This window comes from Oncorhynchus masou, chromosome 24, assembly GCF_036934945.1.
Source record: "Oncorhynchus masou masou isolate Uvic2021 chromosome 24, UVic_Omas_1.1, whole genome shotgun sequence".
In the NCBI taxonomy this organism is placed as follows: domain Eukaryota; kingdom Metazoa; phylum Chordata; class Actinopteri; order Salmoniformes; family Salmonidae; genus Oncorhynchus; species Oncorhynchus masou.
In genome coordinates, this window is record NC_088235.1 from 37,474,685 (window position 1) to 37,489,755 (window position 15,071).

Genomic DNA, 15,071 nt, shown 5'->3' on the forward strand with positions numbered 1-15,071 from the left:
AGTGAAAAATGTGCTCTTTCAACAGCTGCTCAGTGCAGATCCCAGCCTATGGAATAAAAGTGGGGGTTTTATTGCTCAATGTAATTCATGCTGATACATTTTTTTTTTATCCATAGGCTTCAAGGACACGTTCAAACTTGTACACTTTTGATAGACTTACAGAGGCAACCTGAAGTTGCGACATACATTTTTGGACATATAAAGGCGTACAGAGGCCCATTATCAGCAACCATCACTCCTGTGTTCCAATGGCATGTTGTGTTAGCTAATCCAAGTTTATAATTTTAAAAGGCTAATTGATCGTCAGAAAACCATTTTGCAATTATGTTAGCACAGCTGAAAACTGTTGGTCTGATTAAAGAAGCAATAAAACTGGTATTCTTTCGACTAGTTGAGTATCTGGAGCATCAGCATTTGTGGGTTCGATCACAGGCTCAAAATATCCAGAAACAAATAAATGTCTTCTGAAACTCGTCAGTATATTCTTGTTCTGAGAAATTATGGCTATTCCATGCGAGAAATTGCCAAGAAACTGAAGATCTCGTACAACACTGTGTAGTACTCCCTTCACAGAACAGCGCAAACTGGCGCTAACCAGAATAGAAAGAGGAGTGGGAGGCCCTGGTGCCCAAATGAGCAAGGGGACAAGTACATTAGAGTGTCTAGTTTGAGAAACAGACGCCTCACAAGTCCTTAACCGCAAAACAAATAAACAAACAAATAAATAGTACCCGCAAAACACCAGTCTCAACGTCAACAGTGAAGAGGTGACTCCGGGATGCTGGCGTTCTAGGCAGAGTTGCAAAGAAAAAGCCATATCTCAGACTGGCCAATAAAAATAAAATAATAATATGGGCAAAAGAACACAAGACACTGGACAGAGGAAGATTGAAAAAAAAGTGTTATGGATAGACAAATCTAAGTTTGAGATGTTCGAGTCACAAAGAAGAACATTTGTGAGACGCAGAATGAATAAAAAGATGCTGGAGGAGTGCTTGACGCCATCTGTCAAGCATGGTGGAGGCAATGTGATGGTCTGGGGGTACTTTGGTGGTGGTAAAGTGGGAGATTTGTACAGGGTAAAAGGGATTTTGAAGAAGGAAAGCTATCACTTCATTTTGCAACGCCATGCCATACCCTGTGGACGGCGCTTAATTGGAGACAATTTCCCCCTACAACAGGACAATGACCCAAAGAACTATGACCCAAACTATGCAAGAACTATTTAGGGAAGAAGCAGTCAGCTGGTCTTCTGTCTATAATGGAGTGGCCAGCACAGTCATCGGATTTCAACCCTAATGAGCTGGTGTGGAAGCAGCAAGTGTCACGTTCTTCATAACGAGGAGACCTAGGCGCAGCGTGATAAGAATACATTCTTCTTTAATGAAAGAGAAACACTGAACAAAGTATACAAAACGAACGTGACCCTATAAGACACGAGTGCTGACAGGCAACTACACAGATAATAACCGAAGCGATGGGTTAGAAGAAGCCTACATAACCAACCCATAAAGTAAAATGTAACATCCATAAATGGCCAGCTATGTAAACTTTTTAACATTGATTTATCCTGCAATAGATGTGGTTCAATTGGTAACATACATTGTTGTCTTCTTCTAAGTCCTTTTCAGGGAAAAGTAATATAAAATTAACTGAATGTAATTAGATTACGTTACTGAGTTTGGTTAATCCAAAAGTTACTTTAAAAGTTTAAAAGTTACTTTACTGATTACAATTTTGGACAGCTAACAAGTAACTGTAACAGATTACACTTAGAAAGAAACATACCCAACCCTGTATTCTACATACTGCATTACTGAATGCTGAAATCTAATGTTTGCAAAGACAAAGTAAAATCAAAGCATCTCCCTTGGGAATATATGGTTGCACAGTAGAATAAAACAAATCTGAACCATAAAAGGTGCCATAGAAACAGTTTATATTAATTTGCCTCCATCAATCCTCAAAATAATGTCATGTTGAGGGTGATTTCTGTTCAGAAATGTAACTACCTTCCCCAATGACAGCGATAAATCAGACGAAGACAGCAATTATCAAATGTTATAAATTGGCTTGAAATAATAAAAATACAGGGCTAAAAAAAATAAGGCCTATGACCGTTGAGCTTGGTGGAACAGACCTATCATTAAAAAAACACTTGTTTATTTGTGATTGGCTCTATCTTCAGTGAATAATCCTTTCTTAAGTAAGTAGATACAGTACACAATGGCTGACATTTTGATAACATATACTTATTACGTCAAATCCTAATTCAAACACTGTTCCAGCTTGCATTTCGAAGCAAATTTGGATTGCAACAGTGCTTTCGGAAAGTATTCAGACTAGAGGTCGACCGACTAATCAGGGCCGATTTTAAGTTTTCATAACAATCGGTAATCGGCATTTTTGGACACCGATTATGGTTGATTACATTGCACTCCATGAGGAAACTGCATGCAGGCTGACTACCTGTTGCGCGAGTGCAGCAAGGAGCCAAGGTAAGTTGCTAGCTAGCATTAAACTTATCATATAAAAAAAACAATCAATCTTAACATGATCACTAGTTAACTACACATGGTTGATGATATTACTAGTTTATCTAGCTTGTCCTGCGTTGCATATAATCAATGCGGTGCCTGTTAATTTATCATCGAATCACAGCCTACTTCGCCAAACGGGTGATGATTTAACAAGAGCATTCGCAAAAAAAGTAATGTCGCTGCATTAATGTGTACCTAACCATAAACATCAATGCCTTTCTTAAAATCAATACACAATTATATTTTTTTAAACCTGCATATTTAGTTAATATTGCCTGCTAACTTTAATTTATTTTAAATAGGGAAATGATGTCACTTGCGTTCTGTGCAAGCAGAGTCAGGGTAATATGCAACAGTTTGGGCCGCCTGGCTCGTTGCGAACTGTGTGAAGACCATTTCTTCCTAACAAAGACCATAATTAAGTATGACTTTAATGACTTCAAGTCTATCAACTACAGAGATTAGGCTGGCAGTACTATAGTGCCTATAAGAACATTCAATAGTCAAAGGTATATGAAATAGAAATGGTATAGAGAGAAATAATCCTATAATTCCTATAAAAACTACAACCTAAAACCTCTTAACTGGGAATATTGAAGACTCATGTTGAAAGGAACCACCAGCTTTCATATGTTCTCATGTTCTGAGCAAGGAACTTAAACGTTAGCTTTTTTTACATGGTCACTATTGCACTTTTACTTTCTTCTCCAACACTGTGTTTTTGCATTATTTAAACCATATTGAACATGTTTCATTATTTATTTGAGACTAAATTTATTTTATTTATGTATTATATTACGTTAAAATAAGTGTTCATTCAGTATTGTTGTGATTGTCATTATTACAAATATATATTAAAAAAATAATAATAATAAAATAAATTTTTAAAAATTGTTTAAAAAAAATGTTTTTTTATTTTTTTTAAATCGGCCAATTAATCGGTATCAGCGTTTTTTGGTGCTCCAATAATTGGTATCGATATTGGCGTTGAAAAATCATAATCGATCGACCTCTAATTCAGACCCTTTGACTTTTTCCACATTTTGTTAGGTTACAGCCTTATTCTAAAATTGATAAAATACATTTTCTTCTCATCAATCTACACTCAATAACCCATAAGTTTTTTATACATTTCTACTAAATTATTTAACAAATGAAACTGAAAATACACATTTACATAAGTACTGAGGCCTTTTACTTAGAACTTTGTTGAAACACCTTTTGCAGTGATTACAGCCTCGAGCCTTCTTGGGAATGATTCTACAAGCTTGGCACACCTGTATTTGGGGAGTTTCTACCATTCTTCTCTGCAGATCCTCTCATCCTCTGTCAGGTTGGATGGGGAGCGTTGCTGCACAGCTATTTTCAGGACTCTCCAGAAAGGTTGGATCAGGTTCAAATCCGGGCTCTGGCTGTGCCACTCAAGGACATTCAGAAACTTGTCCCGAAGACACTCCTGTGACGTCTTGGTTGTGTGCTTAGGGTCGTTGTCTTGTTGGAAGGTTAGTTCAATCTTGGGTTCATCAGACCAGAGAATCTTGTTTCTCATGGTCTGAGAGTCTTTAGGTGTCTTTTGGCAAACTCCAAGCGGGCTGTCATGTGCCCTTTACTGAGGAGTGGTGTTACGGTTTTCTTCCTGGGAAGGAGAGGAGGACCAAAATGCAGCGTGGTTATGGTTGAACATCTTTAATAAAGATGATAACGTGAACAATATACATATACAAAATAAGAAAACGTGGAAAATGAAACAGTCCTGACTGGTGCAAAACACAGAGACAGGAAACAATCACCCACGAAATACCCCCAAAATATGGCTGCCTAAATATGGTTCCCAATCAGAGACAACGATAAACACCTGCCTCTGATTGAGAACCACTCTAGGCAACCATAGACTTACCTAGAATACTATATTGAACACAACCCCATCAATCTACAAAACCCCTAGACAAGACAAACACATAATCACCCATGTCACACCCTAGCCTAACCAAAATAATAAAGAAAACACAGAATACTAAGGCCAGGGCGTGACAAGTGGCTTCTGTCTGGTCACTCAACCATAAAGGCCTGATTGTTGGAGTGCTGCAGAGATGGTTGTCCTTCTGGAAGTTTCTCCCATCTTCACAAAGGAACTCCAGGTTCTTGGTCAGGGAGGTGACCAAGGTCCTTCTTCCCTGATTGCTCAGTTTGGCTGGGCGGCCAGCTCTAGCAAAAGTTTTGGTGGTTCCTAACTTCTTTCATTTAAGAATGATGGAGGCCACTGTGTTCTTGGGGACCTTCAATGCTGCAGGAATGTGTTGGTACTCTTCCCCAGATCTGTGCCCGGACACAATCCTGTCGCGGTGCTCAACAGACAATTCCTTCAACGTCATGGCTTGGTTTTTGGTCTTATATGCACTGTCAACTGTGGGACCTTAAATAGACAGGTGTGAGGTGTCCAATCAAGTATGGTCAATGGAAACAGGATGCACCTGAGCTAAATTTCGAGATTCAATGCAAAGGATCTGAACACTTATGTAAACAAGGTATTTCGGTTTTTTTGTATACATTTGCTAATATCTCTGAAATCCTGTTTTCACTTTGTCATTATGTGGTATTGTCTGTAGATTGCTGTGGATTTTTTTTATGTCATCCATATTTTAATAAGGCTGTAATGTAACAAAATGTGGAAAAAGTCAAGGGGTCTGAATACTTTCCAAAGGCATACAGAGCTTTTGAAATAAATGTGGCCATTGTATAAGGACTGACACCGTGTCTTGGGATACCCAAATGGCTGCCCTTCCTGTTCTTGCATGGATAGAATGTCGCAATACTAATTGCTGAAACTTAAACTTTTTGAATGAGACAGTAACAAGTGCCAACAGCAGTTACTAATACAGTTATCATGCTGAGGCCTTTTGTCCTTGCAACACCTCTTGTGTTCCCCAACTGACTGCAAACAAAATCCACGTGTGAGTGTTTTCCATTAGTTTTGTTCATTTAAAGACTATAATCAATGAAAGGAATGAAAAGCTATTACTTACCTGAGTGAAACCCAGCGAGGGAGCTAAGAAGCCTGGCATTCTGATTGGCCCCATCAAATAGTTCCACTGAGTCATTCATTGCTGTCTGAAAGTAGGCAAACTGCCCAAATACCACTGAGGAGGCAAAATGGGAACGTCATACAGGTTATCTCAGTACATGTAACGTGTGGCTACAAAACAATCATATCCCCAAACGGTAAATTGAGTGCTTTAAATGGCAAATTGGGATTTGGTGTCTTGTCAACAATGACACAAAGCTAGCGTGCTAACCACTTGTCTATCAAAACCATTGTTGTTATACTGTAGGCTGGGGCCGACTCAGGTCTCAGGATGGGTGTTGTCACCACACAATGGGCTAGCCAACACTGTTCAACTAGCGATTTCACATCTGCTACACCAGATGATGCATGATAAACACTGAGGCATTGATAAATATCTTATGCAATGAGAGATGTTTTGGATGTCATACCTGCTGCATATCAATCACAATTAAGAAAGCATGACTTGTGTGAGGACAAACAAGAACCAGCGCCATCTCTAGCATACCTTGTCCATGATTCAGCAATTCATGACTGATCTATGCTTTCCATAAGCCTGAATATGAGGAGATTTCAGGGCTGTCAATTTAAAATAGTCTAGAGAATTATATTGGATTCACTGTTTGTCCACCATGCCTCCTAAAGGTCTGAACCAATAATTTGATATCAGACCTTTTCTTACATGGATGTGTTACATTGATTTGTCTTGCCATAAAGGTTTGCAATTTGTCATTTTGCACATACTGTACGTATATATTCAATTTTCTGTAACTACTACGTGCCCATCTCATTGATATATTTATTAGAGGTACACCATTTCTTTTTTTAAAATAGGTCACTCTAATTATATCTACAGCCACCGCACACCATGTGCGTAATGGTCATTAAGGCGGGTATTCCAACAGTTTCCAACGTAATCTTTTTTACTGTTGCATAGGTTTTAACTTGGATCGATTTTGTATGCATATAATATTTTCTGAACATATGTACCTTTAATTATGAATAAATATGTGCAAAAGTTAATTGAATTGTTTCCACACCCACCATATGTCATGGGTGTGATGGTCATGTGAGGTGAAATGTGTACGTTATATTTTGGGATGTGAGCACTCAGTCAGTTCACCTGACAATAATTTGTTTAGGATCTAAATGACATCAATAAAGCAGTGAATTGGGAGCAAAAACAGTGTGCAGGCCTTCCTGTTCTAAGATTGAGGGGAGACCACTGGATTTTAGCTAATGTTAGATTTGCTAGCTATTTCTGACAACTTTTCTAGCTAATGACAACATTTCCATCGGTCTAATGTAAATGTGATGATATGATGATGATAGCTAAGCTGTTTCCTACTAAATATTTGCATACTTTAGCAATATCATCATATTTCCAGGCCACCAGTGTAATTTCGGTGAAACAGTCATTAGCTCACGTTCTACTTTTGGACATTAATGTGACTGCTGAGTCTGTAGAATGCTGATCACAATGGCAACGATGCGATCGAGTGACGGAGGAGCAACCCACGAATATGCAGATAAATCAGAGGTGTAAAACTAGTCAAGCGTAGCATAAGTTTAAGTGTTGCATTAATAATGATGCTTTTGATTAACCTCACCAAATTCTCCAGAGACCGTGATATAGTAGGAGCAGGTTTGCCCAGCGGTGTAGTTGTGGGGGAAGTTAGGAGATAGTACCACGCCTTCAGATCCATTATAATGGCCACCACAAGGAGCTGAAAGACAACAAAACAACCTCAGTGTACTCAATTTCCAGAGACAATAATCCTGAAAGGACAAGCACCATGGATTAGCATGGGATAAAAGTCAGTGCACTAGCTGCGAGCTGTTGTGTTGGAACAAGGATGTTCTAGGATAGATCTAAACTCACTGTACAGAATATCACAGTTTCAGACCAACATTAAGCCTATCGTTCCCGAGCCCCGAGCAAAAATCGGCTTTTTATTTATCTGACTTTCATATATCTGTATGTCCAGCCCTTATATTTACAATAAAGTGTTTTACCAATTTATTTTCAGGTCAACCAGGCCACAAGTAAAACACAAAACAATTTTAAATAAAGAGTTATATTCATGAGTGTTATTATGTTTTATTTATTCAATGTCAATAAAAAAAGGTCAGCCAAAGCAAAAACCTGATACAAATGAATTTCTATGAATGCTGCAATTTCAGAAATTGTTTTTCTCAGTGGAAAATGAATATCCAACTAGCCACTGGCAACTGTGTGGAGTTTGTAGTCTGTGACAGCAACTATGTGAGTTTATTACAGTATTATAGACACCATGTCCTTGGATTTCCTATGACCTTCGATGTAGAAGGACCCCTTACCTTCTAACGACTCTTGTGTAGCTTGTGAGCATCATAGAGCATGTGAGTGTTTGTGAGAATCTCAGCTTTTCATAGATCGCTTTTAATAGTTTGTAGCTCAAACTGTTCAGACTCTACAGACGTTTTTGTAAAAAGACCCAGCCCGGGCCCCTTTGGGAACCGCCCTTGTCTCACAAACACCGCTCTAGCTCAGCCCCCGTTAATCACACAGACAACTGATGCAGAAGAAATAGACATATCCAACAGTACAACCCAGAATTCTGTAGCTCAAACACACAATGTTTAAAATAGGCATGAATTCCAAATTGACTGGCATGTTAAAGTTGCCCTTAAGCATGTGTAAATTCTTAATATGGCCTGTAATGGGTTTAGAGATGAAATATACTGATGTCAATGGCTCCATGGAAACACACGTGCCTTCACTTAAAGGGGAATTTCACCCAGGCTCTGTCATGGCATATAGTCTTTACGCAATTAACAACATTACGTTTTTTATCATAAACATCACAATTATCCAAACCACAAGCTGACTAGCACATTTAAATTTCACTGGTAGAGTCGTGAAGTTTCAAATCCCTGTGTATTCGTCTGCTCATAGTGAACCACTAAGTGTGGCATTCATAGCGAATGCTGATACTGCCCGCTAGGTAGAGGAGGCTAATGGCATTGTTACTTCGAATGACCAACACACAGTAATCTCAGAAATTCTCTATGCAAGATTTTTGTGAAAATTTTGTTTTTCACTAAGGTTTTCCATCATGCCCATGTGGTGTTCTGTGCATGGCTGTGCTTATTAGCATCACTAAATTGGCAGCTTCTTCAAGGTGAAGAAGGCACAGTATTAGAATAGCTAGCCATTCTAATAGAGATCAATACAATTAGTGGGGTGGTTAAATTGTGTATTTTGTGTATTTTGTTGTAGGTGGTACATAATTGGATTCTACCAACATGAGCTCCCAACCCCTAGCTCCGCACAAGGTAAAGGTAAGTTAGCCAAAATATTTACAAGCTGATGGCTAAGATACACTATGCATGATATAAACATGAATTGGGTAGTGTTTGTATGGTTTGTGTTTGTGTTATGGGGTTACAGGTGGTTAAAGGTACCCTGAGGACCACGGAGTAGCTTCCAGACCATGTAATCAATTTAATCTATACCTCTTCTCCTTTTAACCTGAGTTGTACAAAAATAAGTTATCTGGAGCCATTCCACAGTGCCCTGCTGAAAAATACCCCAAAGCGAGGGCATTTTGGGCATGAGTGAGCGGACACACCTTACGGTTATGGTGCAGAAACCAGCAAGAGATACTGAAAGGTATAAAGTCAAGACAACAACAGTAATGACACAACAATCTCATTCATCTCTGCAGATTCTCTAACCACAATACAATGACATGTCTACCCCTGCAAAGGGCTACTATTGGCAAGAATCGTCTGTCAAAGTCAATGGGCTGGGGGAGGTTTACAGACTTTGAGATGAGGAAGGTTTTTTTTTGGTTGTGCAGGTTTGTGCTTAGACAGTAAATGCATTGTTGTGTATGTGAGCGATTGACATGTCATTTCTCTTCAATCTCCCATACACAACTATTAATATGTGTAAGAACTGCCTTCCTAAGACTATTTACACCTTCTTTAGCCCCCCCCAGCCCATTCCTTTTTTTGACTGATCTTTCCTCTCAAAAGCAGCTCCCAATGTCCCCTCATTGTCCCTAAACAATACGCTAGCTGATCTCATTCAGTTGATACCTTTACCAATAGGTGTGTTGCCCTAGGTCCCTTCCACAAAAAGTGCAAAATGCTAAGACCACATCCATGTCTACACCACTTTCAGCAGAGATGTATCCATAAGCACAAAGAGCCTCAGCTTCCCTAGCCCACCGTTGCCAGCGTACAGAAGCCAGATAAAGGACTATGGCTGCAGTTACACAGGCAGAGCAATTCTGATATTTTTTCATAAATTGGTCTTTTGACCAATCAGATCAGTTCTGACACAGATCTGATGTGATTAAGACCAATTATTCGGGCTGCCTGTGTAAACGCAGCTAGTGTGGTTCAGCATAAGACCATGTAGAAAAATGCCAGCTTGGGGAAGAGATGGGCGCCAGAGCACAATGCACCGTCTTTCAGAGACTACAACTTGAAAAACTGTGTTTGCTTGTATATTTAGCAATGAATCCACCGATAGGAACATCAATGAAAGATGTCCAATGGCTCTATCGAACAAGGACAGCCATATCTACACCCCAAAACATGTATAGTGAGATCAGTATAACATAGAACCTTTGCGAAATGCAACAAAGTAGGATTACATGTATTTTTAGATCTTGCCCCCCCATCAATACTGCCATCATATGGTTATCTATCATTCAGCATGCAAAGCCCTGACCTATCTTCCTCCTCTGCAATTATGTGTAAAACACATCTCACTGTCCTAGAAATGCCTCAGACAAGATAAAAACAAGCCCAGATTCCCCCAGGGTGAAATTCCCCTTTAAGGACATAGCATGAGCATGAAGGGTGAAATAAAATAATTGAGGGTATCCAACTTTAAAATGTAAGGTCAAGGAAAACAGAACACAACCAAGGAAATCTGTCAATGTCAATATTCTATTATCTTACTGTACATGGGCCCCTGGACTAGTAGTGTACTCCTCTCCAAACTACTTTTTTAAAACTCTGAATAAATACTGACCCACAAGGAGAGAAAATGACTGAATGCACAACATTAGAGAGCAGCGAGCGCTCACCCTCTTGTTCTCCCTGACCCTAGTTAACCCTTCTTCTCATTTCCTTTCATAGTATTATTACTCCCTCCCTTCAGAAAATGTCAATCCCAATCGCTTGAATCCCTCATGTGATCTTTCTGCACCTACCTTGTTTCTTTCATCCCCTTGGTCATTGCTACAATGATCATGGATTTAGATTCTTGCCACATCTCCAGCACGCTAAGCCTCCCAGCGCTCATCCCCCCAGGTCTGCTCCTTCATCTGCCCACAATACCTTGTGGAGCTCATAAACCCGGTGTCAGGATGCAGCCGCGGCTCATGGTCCTCTGCATATCAAACACCTTCCCCATACCTTTGATCACATCACCCTCACCTCATACTTTCTATGGCAAGACTGAGTTGGTACTGTAAGAAAAAACTCTTGGTTGCGGGCTCTACCCTGCCTGAAACTAGAAATTTCACACACATGGAACGAGAGAATTAGGTAACAGTCAGTAATTTGTAGATCATTTTTTAACTGTTTCCACTGTGAGCAGTCAGTGTCATGTCAGGCCAAAGTGTCCTTTCTCTTCTAGGTATCAAATGCTCACTCACTAAGGGGTTTGATAGAAAACACAAACCTTACCAATGACTCCAAATCCTTGGTCCCTCTATATTTATCAAAAGAAAAATTGGATTTAATTATTTAATCTGTCAAGACGGGAAATGTAACAATCTTCATTATAGATTTACAAACCAGGGCCATAACATAACCCACAAAAAATATGAACATCTCAAAGATCAGGGGACTTGGGGGGTCAATCTACTCAGCAGACATCCAACTGTGGGATGCCACTGTGATACTGAATATTACAATTTAATATGAAATATGCTGTTGATATTACTGGTTACTTGAGCATCAGTCAGGCAGTACGAATTATGATGATAGTAGATATAAATTTGTACTAGCATGACTAGTAAAGGTTTCTTTCAGACAATGACATAATGAGAAGGTTCCAGACACCATGGCCTGTTTTATTTGGTGTGCTGTGCAATTTATGCAAATATTATCCAAAGTGAACAGAAGTATGGACAAAAATAAGAGAATAAAGACAAAATAATACACTATACAATATGCTCAACCAACACCAGATAATATGCCAGAGAGAGAAGGACCATGCCTAAATCCAAACAAGGTCTAGTTCCTCCAGTGCAGGTATTCCCCCAGGGGTTCGAGCAATCAAACTGTGATTCAAATTTTAAAAATAAAAACATTCTTCACATTTTCAAACAGTACATTTATATTTTCCAATGGGGCTATACATTTGGGTGAGTTTTTTTTCTTTCCTGAGTAGCCTCGTTTCACTGCCAAAAATAAAATTAAACCATCTAGTGTTCAGCGAAATAACACAATGTCAATATTTACGTTACTCTTTGGTGGGGAACCTTCACTCTTGTGCAGACATTTAGAAACTAAACATGACAATTTGAAAAATAAGACATGGGAGTTTTTTGAGCGAGAACTAAGATGACTTTTGAGTAGTAAGACATGTACAAAAGCAACAGATACCATTAATAAGAAGGGGCTAGAAGCATCATATATGGTGAGCTACTCAGTGGCTAGGACAGCCAAGCCCCATACTATTGTGGAGAACTTAATTATTCCTGCTGCCACGGATATGGCTGGGACAATGCTTGGGGGAATGGCCCAAAAAAACTATATAGACAAAGCCTAAATCAAACAACACTGTTTCACGACGCATCAGTGACATGGCAGGAATTTCTTTTTACAAGCCAGAGAATTATATGCGTTACTGCTGGATGAGTCAAAAGACGTGGCGGGCCTAGCACAGCTCCTGGTATATGTTCATTATGTTTATGGGAGGTCAATTAAGGAAGACATCCTCTTCTGCAAACCAGTGGAAACCAGGACAACATGAGAGGATATTTTTAAAGTACTAGATAGCTTTGTGACATCAAATGGACTTTGTTCGTCAAGATGTGTTGGTATCTGGACTGATGGAGCAAAAGCCATGACAGGGAGACATAGTGGAGTGGTAACGTGCGTGAAAGCAGTTTCTCCCGACGCCAATTGGGTACACTGCAGCATCCACAGAGAAGCTCTTGCTGCCAAGGGAATGCCTGACACCTTGAAAGACGTTTTAGACACTACAGTGAAAATGGTTAATTTTGTTAAAGCAACGCTTGCATTGATGATGAGTTTCTCACACGACTGGCCTGAATGATCTGAATCTAGGATTATAGGGACTCTCCGCAACTATACTCAATGTACGGGACAAAATTGAGGCTATGATTAAGAAGTTGGATCTCTTTTCTGTCTGCATTTACAAGGACAACACACAAGTCTTTCCATCATTGTATGATTTTTTGTGTGCAAATGAACTCAAGCTTACGGACAATGTCAAATGTGATATAGCGAAGCACCTGAGTGAGCTGGGTGCGCAATTACACAGGTACTTTCCCGAAACGGACGACACAAACAACTGAATTCGTTATCCCTTTCATGCCTCCAGTCCACTTGCCGATATCTGAACAAGAAAGCCTCATCGAAATTGCAACAAGAGGTTCTGTGAAAATGTAATTGAATCAGAAGCCACTGCCAGATTTCTGGATAGGGCTGCGCTCAGAGTTTCTTTCCTTGGCAAATCGCGCTGTTAAGACACTGATGCCCTTTGTAATCACGCACCTATGTGAGAGTGGATTCTCGGCCCTCACTAGCATGAGGCCCTCACTAGCACTAAATACAGACACAGACTGTGTGTGGGAAATGATTTAAGACTGAGACTCTCTCCAATACAACCCAACATTGCAGATTTATGTGCATCCTTTCAAGCACACCCTTCTCATTAACCTGTGGTGAGTTATTCACAATTATCGATGGACAGATAAGGTTTTATATGTAAGATACTAAATAAAGAGCAAAATTATTGATTATTATTATATTATTATTTGTGCCATGGTCCTATAAGAGCTCTTTGTCACTTCCCACGAGCCGGGTTGTGACAAAAACTCACACTCATTCTTATGTTTAATAAATCTATCATATAGTGTGTGTGTGGCAGGCTTACAATGATAGCAAAAAAAAACAATATTTGAGAGTGCGTTGACCCTGGTGCCTAGAGGGGGTACGCAGCTGGAGGTTGAATGTTTGAAGCTGTACAGGACTATACAAGGTTTGGGAACCACTGCTCTCGTGTATGCAGTTATTTTGCTTCCTGCCTCCGAGGGGCGCTATACTACTGTGCTTTAACCACATAACACACCCCTTCTATTTACAGTCATGGAGGATTCCTCATTCAAGAGCACTGAGAAAGTCTTTTAGTTACTATGGAAACAAATAGAAGACCTGTTTGGATGAGAAGCTGAGAGAGGGGGGGGGGGGATTCTTTATTATTTAAAGGGATCTCACCCCTTTTCTAATTAGTTTTGTCTAAAGGCCCCAAAAAGATCCCCAGAGTACATCAGTATTCTAAAAAGCAGCCGAAAATTACAGCCCAGTGAAACATTTCAAATGGCAACAACTTGGTCTTCAGCTTGTCGAGAGCAAAACTAAAGGGGCAGATATACTGCAAGTTTTTCATGGGTGAATAGTTTGCGCCTGCTATTTTCCGAGGAGATTAAAACATAAAAGGCTGAACATGAAGTAACTAAATAAAGTTGCAAATAAGGGTTGTTGGTGTTAAATAAAGACAGTATCATGGTTTGAGTTTTGTTTTCACATTACTATTCCTTTTTGAACAGTTGTAAATTTAGCACTTGTGTAAACATTCAGTAAAGCTGGCCCTAGATATCCACCATCACCCTGAAGCAACAACAATGACAGATACGTTGCAAGTGTTTGCTTTTCTTCCATACTGAATGCTGAAAATGTACCACTTAAACACCTACGGCTGCTAAAAGTGGGGATTAATTGGGTACGGGACGGTTTTCACTGACAAATATTCCCACCCCCTTCCCCCACAGTCCTTATTGAATACATAACGATTCCTTTCATTAGCCGGGTGATACTGGGGACATTAGTAATCATTTCTCTCAACTGGCAGCAGAATGTCAGGAGTGCAGAGTTTAACATTCACAGTGAGTACTCCCTGTCTCACTTTGACTGATCTGCATATAGCACGTGGCGTTTCACTGTCACTCAAGGGGCCTTGGCTTGCAGGCACAGCCACAGCCTTTAGAAATGGCTCTTTCTTTTGTTAATTTATGAACACAACCAGCAAATAACTTTGTTCACCTTTTTATCATCTAGCAAAATAAACTCAATTCAACCACAGATGAGGTGATTAAATGCCTTTACTTAAGCGGTCATTATGTGTTTGCTTGGAAATATGCTTATGTTTAAGCATGTTAAAATAGGCTAGGCTACTGATGTACATTTCCCAGACATCAAACTATTAGCTAGCA

At 39.6% G+C, this 15,071-nt stretch overlaps 1 protein-coding gene across 1 annotated transcript in view; it reads right to left on the reverse strand.

Moving 5' to 3' along the window:
• LOC135512133 (CUB and sushi domain-containing protein 1-like) overlaps window positions 1-15,071 on the reverse strand; it is a 502,291-nt gene that overhangs the window by 112,200 nt on the left and 375,020 nt on the right. The window contains exons 31-32 of the mRNA XM_064933828.1: window positions 7,212-7,328; window positions 5,564-5,677 (exon numbers count right to left, since the gene is read on the reverse strand). Of these exons, the coding sequence (XP_064789900.1) occupies window positions 5,564-5,677; window positions 7,212-7,328 (231 nt within the window). The remainder of the gene's footprint in view (window positions 1-5,563; window positions 5,678-7,211; window positions 7,329-15,071) is intronic.